The following is a 17824-nucleotide window of genomic DNA, read 5'->3' on the forward strand; positions in this document are numbered from 1 at the left end:
AGCCATAAGTAATTTGTAAAGTACAAATTGAAATGTGAAGCTTGCTTTTCCCGAGGAAAAACCAAGACATTCGTTTTTTTGTTTATGTTGGATTTTTATGTGGAATAGTGTAAAATCATTTTGTCTCCTTTATGGTGAATTGTTCAATTTAACATATTCATATTATCTCTGACATTTACTTTTGCATTTTTAGATGCTGCTCAACCCTCAGAAAATGGCACAGATGTTCTTTTGGATCTGTTGTCAATCGGATCGCCTTCTGCACCAAATGAATTACCTGCACAAGGCAACTCATCTACAATAGACATATTGTCCCCCAAACCAAGTAAGAAGGCACCACTTTCACCATTAGATGATCTGGCATCACTTTCACCTTCTAGAACAACTTTAAATGCTGGAGCTTCTCCTTTAGTGGAATCATTAGATGGTTTTGTCCCCAGCCCACCAACAGAAGGTAAACATTGTTTAGCAAGTAGGTGATTTATACCTTGTCCAAGTACTAATTCCTCGTTCTTCTCTTGTCTTGAATAGAAAGCAATGAACTGGTTTATCCATCTATAACTGCATTTGAGAGTAGCTCCTTGAGGTTGGTGTTCAATTTCTCAAAACAGCCAGGGAACTTACAAACTACAAACATTCGGGCTACCTTTACAAATTTGACCTCAAATGTATATACAGATTTTGTTTTTCAGGCTGCAGTTCCAAAGGTATGCTACTTAGTATGCTGTTCAGTGAGAGTTTCTACATGTACTGTTAAGATCATCATACTGAGGGTGTTTATATTTGTCCACTTCCTTTAATAGTTTAATGACCTTTATTATTATTGTATTAGCTTATGGCTCCATGCTTTTCTAGTTTCTATGGAAAACTATTTTCTCCTTCATTTATTTGACACAGCTGTAATAAGATTCCTCCATGTTTTCGGGTAATGGGCCATAAAAATGGGAGCTGTCGCAGTTTGTCCGCTGTCCGCAGTTTGTTCCGCTGTCTGCGTTGTCGCCGTTGTCCGCCGTCGCCATAGTGTGTTTTGGTTCTTGTTTCTCTATTTCGTTGGCTTGGGCCATACCTAGGGTTTCCTCCCTCCCGTTATTTGAAACCCTCAGTCCCATTTCTTCTCACAGGCCTCTTTTACTGGAATTAATTCCTCTTTATATGCTACTCACTATCATTACATCGGCAAAACTTAATTGGAAAAATTATTTATCATGGTTCTCTGCTATGGAATTGTGGTTTCTTGGTCAAGAACACCATAATCACCTTGAACAAGATATTTCTATGGTCCCGAATGAAGAAAAATCTCATTGGAAAAAATTAGACTTTCAATTATGTGCTGTTTTGTGGCAATCGGTTGAGCAAGAGGTTCTAGATATCTTGAGACCCTATAAGACATGCTCCTCCTTTTGGAAAAGGGTCCAAGATATTTTTGCTAATGATGTCTTGACTCAGTTTCCTGTTTCGCAACTTCATCACCAAAACTTTTGCATGATTGGTTGGGCCACCCAAGCTTATCCAAGTTGAAGATGATGGTTCCAAGTCTCAAACACATTCAAGTCTTAGATTGTTAGTCTTGCCAGTTAGGAAAACATGTTAGATCTTCCTATTTGGGGACCAAGTTACTTCTTTTGGTTTTAATTATTTTGTAACCTTCATTGATGAATTCTCTTGATGTACTTGGGTTTATTTAATGAAAGAGAGATCTGAACTTTTGGCAATACTTGTGTCCTTTTTTAATGAAATGAAGAACCAATTTGGGAAGACAATTAAAATCCTCATAAGTGATAATGCTAAGGAATATTTTTCTGCAGCATTTTCTTCATTCCTATCTTTCCAAGGAATTTTACATGAGTCATCATGTCCCCACACTCCACAACAAAATGGCATTTGTAGAGAGAAAGAATAGACATCTCATTGAAACTGCACGCTCTCTGATGTTGAATACCAATGTTCCTGTTCATCATTGGGGTGATGCAGTCCTCACTGCCTGTTTTGTGATCAATAGGATGCCTTCTTCCTCTCTTGAGAATAAAGTCCCTCACTCTGTCACTTTTCCAAATGACCCTCTATACCATGTCTTTCCTCGTATATTTGGATGTATTTGTTTTGTTCATAATGTTTCTCCAGGTCTTGATAAACTCTCTGCAAAATCTATTAAGTGTGTCTTTTTGGGATACTCTCGCCTTCAGAAAGGGTATAAATGTTATTCTCCCTCAACCAAGAGGTATTATATGTTTGCTAATGTCACATTCTTTGAGGATACACCTTTTTTCTTGTCCTCCATGGAGAACCATTCATCTGTTCAACAAATGTTTCCTCTACCATCATGCGATCCCTTGGTTACTCCTGCTTCTTTTCCTCAAACTCAAAATGCAAATGACATTGTTCCTCCACCTCTTCTCTCATATCAGTGTCGGACACAATCTCAAACTCAGAACACTGAAGATCCTTGAGACTCAGATCCTCCTCCATCAGATTCCCAAACCATGGATCCTTCATCCTCCTCACCCTCTCTTGACTTAGATAATAATTGGCCTATTGCCCTTTCGGAAAGGTATTCGTTCTACTCGTAATCCTTATCCTGTTTATAATTTTTTGAGTTATCATCGTTTGTCTCCTCCATTTTTCTCTTTTGTTTCCTCCTTATCTTCCATTAAGGTTCCTAATAATGTTCATGAGGCACTTGGTCATGTTTGATGGCGACAAGCCATGATTGATGAAATGCAGGCACTTGGGACCTTGTCCCTCTTCCTTCTGGTAAGAAGCCTGTTGGTTGTAGATGGGTTTATGCTATTAAGGTTGGTCCTATTGGTGCAATCGATCGTCTCAAAGCTCGTCTGGTAGCTAATGGGTATACTCAAGTCTATGGCCTCAACTATTGTGATACCTGTTCTCCTGTGGCCAAAACCAGTATTGTTCGTATTTTGCTTGCTATGGCTGTCATTCATCAATGGCCCCTTTACCAGTTGGACATTAAAAATGCTTTTCTTCATGGTGATCTAGAAGAAGAGATATACATGGAGCAACCTCCTGGGTTTGTTGCTTAGGGGGAGTTTGGGCTAGTTTGTAATAGAGCTAAATGTAGTGGTACTTTTTTAGACTATAGAGCTTTTATAATAGAGCTGTGGTATTTTTAGAGACTATAGAGCTTTTATAGTAGGTTCTCTGTCTGCTTATTTGGGAATTCAATATATTTTATATGTAGAGGTTATGGGTGCAATTTTGGCTTTGGAAATAGCTATTCTAAAGGTTAGGATAAATTATGGATTGGGTTTGATTCATAGTTGGTTATTTAAGTTGTTGGAGATTTCATATTGACTATATGAGAAATAAAGAAGATTGGGAGAAAATATCCCTTATGTGTTTAGACTACACATAGGGTAGTTTATTTATATTGTAAGATATGGGCCAATGCCCTTAATACAGAATAGACTAAGCCCAAATAACAGAAACACACATCTTAACATCTAACACTCCTCCTCAAGCTGGAGCATATAAATCATATGTTCCAAGCTTGTTACAAAGATAATCAATTCTAGGTCCTCGTAAGGACTTAGTGAATATGTCTGCCAACTGGTTGCTTGAGTTAACAAACTCAGTCTTGATATCTCCGGATATGATTTTTTCTCGAATGAAATGACAATCAACTTCAATGTGTTTGGTTCTCTCATGGAAGACAGGATTAGAGCTAATATGGAGAGCAGCTTGATTATCACATATAAGTATCATGTGAGTGACATCTCCAAATTTCAATTCACTAAGCAATTGTTTAAGCCACACAAGCTCGCAAGTAGCTGATGCCATAGCTCTATATTCTGCTTCTGCACTCAACCTTGCCACAACACTTTGCTTCTTACTTTTCCAAGATATCAAGTTGCTACCAATAGAGACACACTATCCAGAAGTAGACCTCCTATCAGAAGGGGAACCAGCCCAATCAGCATCTGAATAGCAAACCATCTTTGTATCGTTGTTAGGGCCATATAGCAAACCTTTTCCAGGTGATCTTTTAATATACTTCAGTATACGAACAACTGCATCCCAATGGTCTTCACATGGGGAGTTTAGAAATTGACTCACCACACTAACTACGAAGGAAATGTCAGGACGCGTAACAGTAAGATAGTTTAATTTACCAACTAGTCTTCTGTATCGTTCAGGATCTGAGAAAGGCTCCCCCTGATTTGGTAGGAGTTTGATGTTAGGGTCCATAGGTGTCTCAACAGATTTACAGTTCATTAACCCTGTTTCCTCCAAGATGTCTAACGCATACAATACCATCATTGGATTGTGCTACTTCAATACCCAAAAAGTACCGGAGTTTGCCAAGATCTTTGGTTTGAAAATGATGACAAAGGTGTTGTTTCATCTGAGAGATGCCAAGATAGTCGCTTCCTGTGAGAACAATATCATCGACATACACTATTAAATAGATACATCCAGCACTCGAGTGGCGATAGAACACTGAATGATCCGCTTCACTGCGAGACATACCAAATTGTTGAACAACGCAACTGAATTTACCAAACCAGGCCCGAGGAGACTATTTTAGGCCATACAAGGATTTGCGAAGACGACATACCAATCCAGATGACTGCCCCTGAGCAACAAAGCCAGGCGGTTGCTCCATATAAATTTCTTCCTGCAAATCACCATTGAGAAAAGTATTTTTGACATCAAGTTGGTAAATAGGCCATTGTCGAAGAGCGGCCATGGCAATGAAAAGGCGAACAGAGGTCATTTTTGCCACTGGAGAAAAAGTATCACCATAATCCAAACCAAAAATCTATGTGTAGCCTTTGGCAACCAGTCGAGCTTTCAAACGATCAATTGTGCCATCAGGACCAACCTTGATAGCATACACCCACCTGCAACCAACAACAGACTTTCCAGATGGTAATTGGACAAGCTCCCAAGTTCCACTTTCCTGTAAAGCACTTAATTCATCCATCATAGCTTGATGCCAACCGGGATGAGTTAAGGCATCACCCACAGATTTGGGAATTGACACAGAAGAAATGGATGAGAGACAAGTATAAAAAGATGGAGATAATCTGTGGTAATTAAGAACAGTATAATGGGGGGAAGGGTTACGGGTAGAGCGTATACCTTTACGGAGGGCAATAGGCAAGTCAGACTCAGTTGCTGGAGCCGGAGGACACACATGAGGCGGCACCGGAAGTGAGTCATGAGGGAGACAATTACGGCGACTATAAACCTGAAGGGGTGGAGGTGAAGGATGATCCTATGGTGAATGAGAGTCTAAAGAAGGAGAAGACAAAATGGGTGGAGCATCACCAGGAGGATCACAGATAAGAGGAATATCAACAGTAACAGGGAGAGGTACAGAACTAGAAGATAGATGTGAAAAGTAAAAAGAAGACTCATCAAAAGTGACATCAGCAGAGATAAAATGACGATTGAGGGAAGGGGAAAAACACTTATAGCCCTTTTGTGACTGTGGAAATCCTAAGAAGACACATTTGTGAGACCTAGGAGATAACTTATCAAGACCAGGACTAAAATCATGAACAAAACATGTAGACCCAAAAACTCGAAGAGGTAATGGATGCAGAGGGTCTTGAGGAAATAAGATAGAATGAGGGATTTTGTTATCTAGGACGGAAGATGACATGCGGTTGATAAGATAACATGCTGTGAGAACTGCATCACCCCAAAAACGTGAGGGTACTTGACCATGAATAAGAAGTGTACGAGTTGTTTCAATAAGGTGTCTATTCTTACGCTCAGCCACCCCCATTTTGTTGAGGGGTATAAGCACATGAGGTTTGGTGAAGAATGCCATGAGAAGCCATAAACTGTTTAAACGGTTGAGAAAGGTATTCACGGCCATTATCACTACGTAAATTTCGAATAGACACCCCAAACTGTGTTTTTATTTCATTGAAAAAAGATTGAAAAATAGAAAACAACTCAGAACGATTCTTCATTAAAAACAACCAAGTACATCTAAAATAGTCATCAATAAAGGTAACAAAATACTGAAAACCTAAAATGGACTTAACACGACTAGGTCCCCAAATGTCAGAATGAACCAATCAAAAGGGGGACGACGCCCGTTGTGAGACACTACGAGGAAAGGAACTACGAGTATGCTTCCCTAACTGACAAGACTCACACGACAAACTTGATAATGTGGACAACCTCGGGACAAGTTGTTGTAGTTTGGCAAGACTAGGATGACCGAACTGAGCATGAAGAAGGGATGGTGACTCCATGACTACGCCAACATGTGGAGAAGGGCGGAGATGATAAAGGCCATGAGACTCACATCCTGTGCCAATCATGTGTTTCGAACTCCGGTCCTGCAACCAAACAGAATCTTTAGTAAAGGAAATAATACAATTAAGAGTACGAGTTAAACGACTAATGGACAATAAGTTGAAGGGAGACCCAGGGACATAAAGTACATGATCAATGGATATGGATGGAAAAATATTAACAGTACCAATACCATGAGATGAGACTCTAGACCCATCAGCCATTGTTACCGAGGGTAAATTAGCCGGACATGACAAGGAAGAAAACAAGGACTTGTTACCAGTGATATGATCGGTGGCGCCTGAGTCAAGGACCCAAGGTCCAAGGGAGTGAGTTAGACCAACAAAAGGTGTACTTGTACGTGCAACCAAGGTTATCAAACTCGCGAGTTAACTTGTTAACTCGGACGAGTTTGCGTTCTTAGTTCTGGCTTCCGAGTTAACTCGGAAGCAAACTCGGTTTTCAAGCAGACTCGGTAAAATCGGTTCTAAACTCGATGGGAACGGTTAGAATCACGATTTTGCAGCGGTTTTGCGAGTTTGAAATAAGAAGTAGCGAAGAAAGAGGAAATAGTTATAGGTCTAGGGCACCGTCACGTTTCGCTGTCGTGGTTGCTCCTTGTTAGCTCTCCTTCGTGTTCGCCGTTCACATGGTTCTTGCTCGTCGTTCAACTGGTTCATGGTCACGCTTCGTTGCCTGGTTCGCGCTTGTCGTCGTGGTCGCACTCCGTTCGCCTGGTTCATGCTTGCCGTCGTGCTTTTCGTCGTGCTTGCCGTCGTGCTCACCGATGCTTCTCCATTTATCGCTGCTCTGCGTTGCGTGAGTGAAGTATTTCTATTTTAATGTTACAACTAGGGTTTTAATCCCTTGTACGATGCGTTTTAATCTTTTAGTATTTATGCTTCTTATTTTAGCATGTAGATATTTAATATTAAAATATTTAATATTAAAGTATCTATTCATTATTATTCTGATTATTGGGCCTCCTTTTGGTATACCAAACTTTTGGACCAATATTAACTTGAAGAACTTGTTTTTCTAACTGAAGTTTCAATTATATTCAATTAAAATTATGACAAAATAATAATAATATTAAAGAAAAATATTTAAATATATATAATATGATAAACTAATAATTATAATAATATTATAAAAGTATAAAAACATTATTTATAAATTATAATATTAAATTATTCTATTATTTATAGATATTTTAAAATATTTTTACACGAAGTAAACTCTTACGAGTTTACGATTCGAGTTTACGATCCGAGTTTCCGAAGCTCCCACGAGTTTACGTAATCTCTCGAGTTTGACAACCTTGCGTGCAACAGATGCAGATGTAGTGGAACCAGAGTGCTGATGATCCTCATACCATCTGAGAAATTCGTTAAAGATTGCAGGTTTGTCTACGATATTAGATGAAGTAGGATGGTCTGCAGACGGTGATCGGGGAGGTGGATCAGAATTTGCCATTGCTACAGGTCGAGGAGGACGTCCATGGAGAGCATAACATCTATCAATCTTGTGGCCTAACTTGCCACAATGGTCACATTTTGGACGTCCTTTACTTGGCTTGTGAGACCGACTTCGATCATCACGTTGAGCAGCCATAACAGAGGAATTATCAGTACGAGGAGATGTCTCAGTGACGGGTTTGCTCGGTATACGCAAAAGAGCAGAACAAGTAGAAGTAAAGTTGGGTATGACAAGAGAACCCAAAATCTGATCACGGACATGAGAAACATCATCAGAGAGTCCGTATAATGCCAACAACATGAAGAACTTTGATCGTTGTTCCAATTCTTCAGCAGGAGTGGAAGCAGGAGGTAATATATCATTAAAGTCATGAAGAAGGGCATGAATTTTACCCAAATATTCTGCCATGGGACCAGGATTGCGCGGACCAATAACAGTTAATAGGTCCTGACAAACACCATAAAGACGCTGAGTGTCATTTGTGTATAACAACTTCGCTTGTGCCCATACTTCTGAACATGTCTCATAGGATCGAAACATTTGTTTCAGTGAGGAGTGAATGGTGGACTTTATAACAATGCATAACTGAGCATCAATTTTCATCCAGCGGGAAGTGTCATCTATGAGAGAAGTAGTCACATTTTGAGTAAGATGATCTAAGTACCCCTGACTCTTCAACCAAAGTTTGATGTCGGACGCCCAAGTTGCATAATTTGTGCCATCTAACTTGTCAATGGACAAGTGTACATTCACATAATTAGTATATATTGAGGGATCAGAAGATGAGCCACCAATAGAGGTGTTTGTAGACGAGGAAGACGCCATGGAGAGGGAGAAACCCTAAAAATTCAAAGTGCTCCGATTGACGCAACGACCACAGATCCAGAAAGAGGGCGAGGAGGCGATCACGGCGGTGCTGATCGGCGGCGGAAAGCTCCGGCGACGCGCCGGCACGCGCGGCGGCAGCGGCGACTCTTGCGGCGGTGCGTGGAGGTGCGTGAGAGCTCCGATCGCGGCGATCTTCGTGCGACGGTGGTCGCCCGGCCGAGACGCTTCCGATGGTGTGGTCGCCGGTCGATTCTGGAGCTCCGGCGACGGCGGCGGCGGCGGTGACGACGGCGGCGGTGGCGACGCGACAACAGCAGCAGTGATGGGTGCCGGAGACCGTGGAGTTGACTGGAACTATTCCTGTGCTCTAGATACCATATGAGAAATAAAGAATATTGGGAGAAAATATCCCTTATGTGTTTAGACTACACATAGGGTAGTTTATTTATATTGTAAGATATGGGTCAATGCCCTTAATACAGAATAGACTAAGCCCAAATAACAGAAACACACATCTTAACATCTAACAGACTAAGATATGATTAAATAATAATAATAAGTGAGTACAAATCTCACTTTACAAGTTAATTTTATGAAGTTGAGTTAGGTTTAAATATCACCCAAATATATAGTCTCATGCTTGAGATGTTCCATTGACTAAAGATATAATCAAATTATAGTATATATGAGAGTGTAAACTTTATTTTATAAATCGGTCTTTATGAGGTTAAACTTTGCTTGAAGTCCACTTTCTAATAAAAGCTTTTTAGAAAAGTAAACTAACTCTTCGGCAACTTAGATACAGTTGGTTGAATTATATTGGGCAGAGTTTACATTTTAGCCTTTTTCTCATATCTTTAGGGGAGCTAGACACAAGTTTACCTATTATGGGTCTATATTTCAGGGTTATTTCTAGTGGAATAATATTCTCAGTTTTGCTCGTCTAGAGTTTTTTAGGAATAGATTAGAATTTTTCCTTGTTATTGGTTTTTTGTTAAATAGTGAGTTTTAGTTTGGTCGTCACATCACATGTATTTTTTTCTTTTCTGTTCTATTGTGATTTTGAGGTGTTTCAAATAGTTGGTGTTGTTTGTGGTGCAGATCTAGTTGGGATGACAAACAACACAATGATGTTTGAGCACACTACCATTCTGGTTTAAAAAAACCTGTAATAAGAACTTCACAACATAAAGAAACCAGAGCTTGGGGCTGTTTAATTGTTTCGGCTTTTGATTGACCGTGACTATGACTATGACTGTAACAAGAACTTCTAGCAATAAAATGCCACTGTGAATGATATCCTATTTATGTGTTTAGTTATTCCAAATTTTAAGTGTTAAATATTTACATTTTGAAAATCATGGTTATCGTATTTCTCATCTCCTTACTTTTTTTTTTTTTTGTATTTTCAGTTTCTTCAGTTGCACTTAAATCCAGCTAGCGGCAATATCCTCACTGCTAGTGGAAAGGAGTCCATCACGCAAAATATGAGACTTACTAATTCTCAACATGGAAAGGTAGACTTACTAATTCACAACATGTGCCTTATGATTTTATATACAAATGCTTCTTGGAGAAAATGTGACGACTAGCAATTATTTTATTTCAGAAGTCTCTTGTCATGCGCATAAAGGTATCGTACAAGATAAATGGCAAAGAGACACTGGAAGAAGGACAAATCAATAACTTTCCTCGTGAGTTATGAGGACATATGGTCAGAGGTCATTCTTGCTGTGCACAAAGCCTTCTATATTTTCCGCACTTTAGTCTTTTGAGGAATTTTCCTGATCTATTCTTTCATGCAATTAATCGGGATCACTTTTTGGGATCAAGTTGTGGTCTGTTTGGTGGCTTCACATCTTCCATTAGTACAGATTATTCCTGCATGAAAAAGTCAAAATCTTTTTTTTTCGTTTCGAGGCAAATATCTGCATCATATTGAATTCTTTAGGTGCTAACTATTTTCTTTGAAGGTGGTTCGATCAATGCGTCTCAGGCTATAAGTGTTGCATGTAGTTTAATATCTAATACGGATTTAATAGTCATATTTTTTTATCTATCTATTGTAATGTATGTAAAAGATCAGACAAGGGTTGTAATGTTGATATCTAGCATAGAAGTCAGAGTGTGAATTATGCTGTTGACATCTCAATTATTAATTTAGATTATTTTAATGCTCCATTTATATATGTAAGCCAGTTTTTCTACTCAAAGGATCATATTATTTCTAGTTAAAAGGGTGAAGGTATGATTTATTCTCATCTATTCCTACTTAATTTTTGTTCCTCTTCATTTTTTCTATCATATCAATTAAATTACACAACTTTTGTAACGTCCCAAATATAGTATACTATAATAGAGTCATAAAAAATCAATAAAACAAGAATGACAAACAAAAATATAAACATGATAATCATAATATAAACTTTATATATAAAACAAAAACCAAAAATTATATAATCTACACAAACTAAAAAATTAAGTAGTTATTGGTCCTTCCTCTAGGGCCTACTTCACTAGGGCCTACTTTACTAGGGCCTACTTCACTGATATTTCAACACCCTTTGTTTATATCCACCAAATAATTATAGTCAATAACAAAACAATTTATATATATTATATTAACAAATTTAAACATTAAATTTAAAAATATTTCATAATAAACCAATCATTCTAAGCATGTCATAACATAGACAAGATTCATCAGGATTCGGTATGAATATCAAATTATTAGTGGTTTGTGCACTTGTAATGGTAATACTGCTGGCTGAAACCAAGCTACCATACAAGGTTAATCTATTTCAGTTGTCTAGGGCTATGATCAAAACCTATAGACAAGAACTTTTCGCTACTCTCACCACATGATTCACCCTTCTCTAATTGAGAATAGATGATCATTAGAGGATCAGAATAGACTATCAATTTGAAGCTTCATACATTCATACAACAACACAAACACAACCATGTAACCTCTCCACGGGTCATGTAATTACGTCCATCAACCATTCACTTCATTCACAAACTTTTCTTTACAATATTCATATGGATCATTTCCATTCACATGTAAATTATATACAAATTCATTCATTTTACATTAAGATCACTAATTATAATTCAAAGAACCATAATCAACCAAACAAGTCATCAAAAGTTACATAATAACATAATTTTCTTTAAGGCATCTTAATACCCACAATTAGGTAAAGAAAACAGCTTGGAAACACTCACCAATAGTTTCGGAAGGGTCCAAAACCCTCCAAAATAACCTAAAGAACGTCGAAAACAGATATACAAAACCCTAACCCACTTCCCCTTAATAAAACAAATGTAGTGGCGCCTAATAGCGCTCGAACGCCTAAGGGTTGGCGCTCAATGCTGGCGCCTCTGGAAACTCCAACCCTTTGTAGACAACTTTGTACACTTCTTCCACTACTTTGAAAGGTTCCTAAGATCTTCTAACCATTATGAAACTTTATAAAATACATCTCTAACTCAAAATGACCATTCAAAACCCAATATCACTTACCTAAGCTATCTAAACTCAATTTCACCTTTTCTAACTTCCATATCAGTAAACCAACATCATGTACAAGTCATAATACACCAAATAACTCACTCCAACATTCTAGTTTACTCCTAAACTTACTGTTTTAAAATCTCAACATACAAAACCTGGCTTTCGACCAAAAACATCTTCAATATGCCCATAAATAGTTCTACACCATTTTTCTTCTTTTTGGCAGCCTAAACAAGTCATAATTCACAATATTAATTGATAAAGACACTCGTTTATTTTCAATACAAGTGGATGTATTAATTAATATATTGACAATATTAGTGAACTTTGTTTAAAATTTAAACCCATGCAGCTGCATGTTGAACTGGTGTGCTTAAATTACACACTTTTTTCATATTTCTATCAAGTAATTTTTAAAATATAAATCCATAAATAAAATCATTACTTCAAAAATATTCAGTATTATATTAAATATATACTGTATGCTTTAGTTTAAAATATAATGTTGATGTGTTATGATCGTACGAGAAATGTTGATAGTATATCTTCAACACACTCTTTAATATTTGTTAAAATTATTAAAAATAACATACTTTATTTACTATTTATCAAATTTGTTAAAAATCATATCTTAAAAATATTATAATCAACCAAACCCTTGCTTATCCTTCACCCACCTCAAACTTCCCAAATATTATCTCTTTCACACTGTAACTTTCTTTAACAAACAAACATATATATATATATATATATATATATATATATATATATATATATATATATATATATATATATATATATATATATATATATTTGGGGTCTCTGTCTTTCAAAGTTGTTATCTTCTCTTTATGAGTTTTAGATTTAGCAAATCCAACAACCGATCTTAAAATTAAGTCGTTTTCTTTCGTTTTATTAGTCATAATTTCTAATTCTATTTTGTCGAATCATGATTTTAGGTTGTTCAGTTGGTGATGAGCTAACAAATGTGGCACATTATATGTCAAAAAATTTGTGGTTGAAAACCTTCTAATTGTCTTGCATGGGCCCAACACCAAGGCCCATTAATTTGTTTCCTTTAGTTGGTCCAACATGTTGACAAAATTGCAAGATACCTGTTTATATTTTCTCCAAACATTAAGCATTTCTACATCAATTCCTAATCTGTTTCTTACAAGTCTTAAACGTGTTATTTTCTGAGACAGATAATTATTTTTACCAATCTGTATTCGTTCACAACTAAGATGGTTCTGTGTGGAAAAACTTGTTGGTTTTATATTTTTAATTTATTTAAGGGAACATTTTATGTTTCAAACTAGACTTTGTTTTCTCACCACATCTTATGCCCCAGAATACCATATTATTTTAATTTTTTTTAATAATAAAATCTATATTTTTTGTAATTTTTTAACTTAAAAGTTAATTTAATTATGTAATTAATTTTGTTTTCTCTTTTAAAACTCAAGATTTTCTACCAGGTTCAAATCTTAAATACAAGGTCCTAATTAAGTGATTGAGCATTATCATATCACCTAATTAGAATTTTAATTTCTCTGTTTCACATAATAGATATTTAATTTTGTATGATTAGATTTATAGCAAATATATATTTTTAATGTATAAATGTATTACGATTAAAATTTGATAAAATAACATATTTTAAAAATTTATAATTATATTTTTTAATTACATGAATAATTAAATTATTTTGTAATTTTAATTTAGAGAAAGGTGAAAAGATATCATGTTTAAAAGAGATATATGGCTAAGAAAAAGTGAAACATATTAATAAAATTAAAAGAATAATAAATGAGATGATTGTGAGAAATTAATTTGACTAGTCCGTAAATAGCGTGAAACACACATTAAAAATAAATAATAAGTATGAAATGTATATCAACGAGAAAAAAGAGAAAATCTTAAAAATATGAAACCAGTGATGTAAATCTCAGTGTATAATATAAAACTAAACTTATGAAATGAACTAGTTTAATACATATAGATGTAGCAAGCTCTTGATATAAAACTTAAACATCTTTTTGTGCTCACGACACTTTTTCATACATTTATGATTTATAACGTAGTTTTGAAACCTGTACTTGATACCAGATAGTATAATATCACACAGTCAAATCAAATCAAATTCATGGGCCATTTGATAGCATTATGCTTTATGTTTTCTTGGTACAAATATTTTACGACAGTTTTTCACTACTTTCAAGTTTCTCTTCAAGAACGTAGTTAAAAGGAAAATTACACTATAAGAACAAATAATTAGTATAAATTTCAACGACTAACAGAAAAATTAATAACAGCAAAACTAGTAACTTTGATTATGAAATACGCATTGATGTGAAATCATTAGCAAAATTGCAAAAGACAAATGTGGAATAATTGTATTTGGAGCATTAACAGGAAAAAATTGTAATCATGTCTGAACTGATGAGAAAATGTCTCCACCTCACTTTTCACCGATCTTGTCATCTTGGCAATCAAATGCTAAACCCACCAAAAAGGACAGCTTCTACAGAGACAGAGAGTGTGTTCTTGTTTCTTTTGCTTCTTTTTAATCCATATGTTTGATTAAAGTAAACCTCCACAGAAAACCAAAGCATCCAAAAAGCAAAACCCAATTTTGACTTCACTTTTTAATCTTCCTACTCGTGCCAAGAAATTGTTGCTAATAAAGACCACTTTTGTCATAATAGTATAATCATGGCCCACACTCAAATATTATGTTTGAAAGCATGTGCTGTCATTGTGGTTTTTGTAAACTAGTAATCACTTTCTCACTTAACAACTACTTATTATTTTCCTCATAACTTCTTCCATGTATAACTTATCAAGAGCTTTACAGGTAAAAAAAACATTGATGTTTCTGATAATCATTATGGAAAATTACAAGAGAAGGTAAAAACATATTACAGGAATGCAACTTTGTATAAAAGGAATGCTTTTCCTTACACACTCAAGAATGATTCTTATTTAAAGGGTAATTCTTGATTGAATGTTTATGGCATAATTTACAAGTATTTTACCAATAAAAATGAAAAATCAGAAGTATGAAAATTAAAAAAAAATGGAAAAGGAGATCAAAAGAGGACTCATTTGAAAATGTGTAAGAATCCCAAAATACTGAGTAGCTTCATGTACCTTGAGCTCTATTCATCCATGGCAAAGCTGCACTGACATAAGAACCACCCAAATGGTTTTGTGGTGAACTTGATACCTTGTCCTTCCTAGACCATTGCCAGATCTTGGAAACAGAAAAGCTTTCACCTTTCCTTGCAATGTTGATTTTTTTGCCCTCAACATCCCCTTCAGTGGAAGAATTCCCACAATGGTCCAATCTACCTTTGAATTGTCTCACACTGCCACCACTGACACCTCCACCATCACCTCTATTGGGGCACAAAGCCACTTGCAAATCTGAATCAGCAACAACATATTGGAAGGACCCCATTGAATAGCATCTTCTAACATCCAAGTTACTTGTACTGCTCTCCCCTCCTCCTCCTCTTTCTACCCCCTCTCCATTATTTGAGCTTCTAAACTTCCCAAGCCTCACAGAAAACACCCTTTTCCCACTCATTATGTGATTTTCTGCATGTTTGTTGAAGGAACCAGCCTCTGCAGCAACACTGCCTGAAACCCCATCTTCCTCCCTCAGACCCTCAAACTCATAAACTGGGTTTTCAAAGGCAAAGCCTGGCTCATAAAGACTCCCTCGGCAGAGAGGGCAGGTTGAATTTGAGAGCAGCCATGTGTCTATGCAATCAATGTGAAAAGCATGGTTGCAAAGGGGCAACAACCTCAGCATGTCCTGTTCTGAGAACTGGCAAAGGCACACTGCACAATCAAAAGGCTCCTTCAAACCTATTATGTCTTTGTACAGGAAAACTGGGAGAGCATCTATGAAGGCCTGATCTAGGCCTGAATCATGGAGATGGAAGAGCTGCTGTAACTGCCTCTGGTAAGGATCAGATTCCGACATGTCAGGGTACCTATTGGACTGGGAAATTGACGAAGAGGACATGTGCCTTATAAGGAATCTAACAAGCAAGTGAAGGAGACCAGAGATGAAAAACACAATAGCTAGAATGACAAAGATGAAAACAATTGCAGGGCTTATTCTAGTGCCAGATGAAGAAGATAGAGGAGGGGGTAGTTGTTTCTTGTACTCAGAACTGTAAGACAATGGTGCAGTAGAAGAACAAGAAGATGGGGAAATACTAGTGGGGTTGTTGATAGCATCACTACTATGGCAGATTTGAGAATGAATCCAACTCATTTTCTAAGGTATTTGTCTCTGACCCTCTAAAAACTCAATCCAGCCCACACATGGAGGAAAACAATCAACACACACATCATCCTTGCACTCCAAAAAGACAAAAAGAAAATAGTAAAAGAAATTGGAACCTCAGGGAAATGAAAGAGGAAAAGGACCAAATAAGAACATGCTTACTGAAATTTATGTTGCTCTTTGGAGACCGGAAGTGGTCAATTACAAGAGTGGAGAAACATGGTAAAGAAAATTTTAAGATTGCTGTTGACGCACCTCAAGTGTTGGAGCCATTCTTAGCTGTTATTTTCAGTCCCATGAATGGAGAACTTGTTTTTTTTTCCAAAACCCATTGGGTGAAGGTTGACGGATCTAGGATGCATGGAATAAAGATCTCTTTGAAATATTGGGTAACTTTCTTTAAGGCCCAATCAAAATTGGTGCATGAAGTCCATGTTGCAAAAAGTCTTTTAAGATAAGGGGCTTTCTTTATGCACCTCCAATATTTTTCCTGCACTCCCAAAAGTTTTCTAAATCCTAAATGACCTTGAACTTTTTGATCCGGCAATTTTTTTTTCTCTTTTCTTATATTTATCTCACCCAACCACTTTTTCTCACATTTTATTTTCCTAACCCTAGCACCGCATTCATAAGTCTCTCTAACTTCACTTTCCTTCATCCCTTGAATAACAAGTCTACACATTCATTTCCTTTTTCCCAAAAAAAAAATAGAAGATTTAATTACTGTTAGAAAGAAACTTTGTATATTTCTCTCCATAGATCATTCAGTAATATAAAAAAATTCGGATTCTAGATCCAATTCAAAATACTTATTATTCATAATTTTAGAACTCAATTTGTCAAATTCCATTTGATTCTTCTTGTATCCAAATTACAATAATGTATATTATACCGCAAATCATTCATCGAGGAGTACAAAGAGGTTCCTTTAATTATAAAAAATAAAGTTTTTGACGGGGATATGAATCAAAGATAATGCCATCAACAAAAACACAGTAGACATACATTTACTATATATTGTGGATAATAAGATAATGGAAATTTGTATACGTTAAAAAGTGGACTTTAAGTCGAACTCGACCCTATAAAAATGACTTATAAATGTGAGGTTTACACTCATATATATACTCTGAATTGAGGTTATCTTTAGGCGATATTAGGCTTCTAACACCCCGTTCACACTGAGATATAGTGTGGGACTAAACATTAATGGGTGGTTTGATAACAGGTAGAACAATAAACCTAGCAAACAATAAATTTTACTAGGATAGACTTAAACTCAGCTCTGGTACCATGTTAAGAAATGGATTTTAAGCCTAACTCAACAAGAGTGGTGGACCCATAGGTCCTTAGATCGGAACAAACTTTAATACTATATTGAATATAGTAAAACTAGGTATAGGATTAGTCTTCCTTGTGTC

General features: G+C 36.3%; 2 protein-coding genes across 6 annotated transcripts in view; one reads left to right on the forward strand and one right to left on the reverse strand.

The window, feature by feature from the left end:
- Positions 1 to 10493, forward strand: part of LOC108321446 (AP-1 complex subunit gamma-2) — a 64726-nt gene extending 54233 nt beyond the window's left edge. For 3 of the 5 annotated variants that reach the window (XM_017553191.2, XM_017553193.2, XM_052873731.1), the window contains 4 exons: positions 194 to 454; positions 532 to 707; positions 9996 to 10100; positions 10193 to 10493. In XM_017553191.2, the coding sequence (XP_017408680.1) occupies positions 194 to 454; positions 532 to 707; positions 9996 to 10100; positions 10193 to 10288 (638 nt within the window). In that variant the 3' untranslated portion in view covers positions 10289 to 10493. The other 2 variants (XM_017553192.2, XM_052873728.1) reach the window with 2 other exon arrangements.
- A 4465-nt stretch (positions 10494 to 14958) lies between these two features.
- Positions 14959 to 16730, reverse strand: LOC108321425 (RING-H2 finger protein ATL47). The gene has a single exon (XM_017553170.2). It carries the CDS (start codon positions 16389 to 16391, stop codon positions 15246 to 15248), a length of 1146 nt encoding a protein of 381 aa, XP_017408659.1. The 5' UTR covers positions 16392 to 16730; the 3' UTR covers positions 14959 to 15245.
- Positions 16731 to 17824: the final 1094 nt, after the last annotated feature.

The sequence above is a fragment of the Vigna angularis genome, chromosome 1 (genome assembly GCF_016808095.1).
Source record: "Vigna angularis cultivar LongXiaoDou No.4 chromosome 1, ASM1680809v1, whole genome shotgun sequence".
NCBI lineage: Eukaryota > Viridiplantae > Streptophyta > Magnoliopsida > Fabales > Fabaceae > Vigna > Vigna angularis.

What these genes read in the sequence shown, in the direction of transcription:
- LOC108321425 (XM_017553170.2), bottom strand. Translation starts at nt 16,391, where the DNA reads ATGAGTTGGATTCATTCTCAAATCTGCCATAGTAGTGATGCTATCAAC.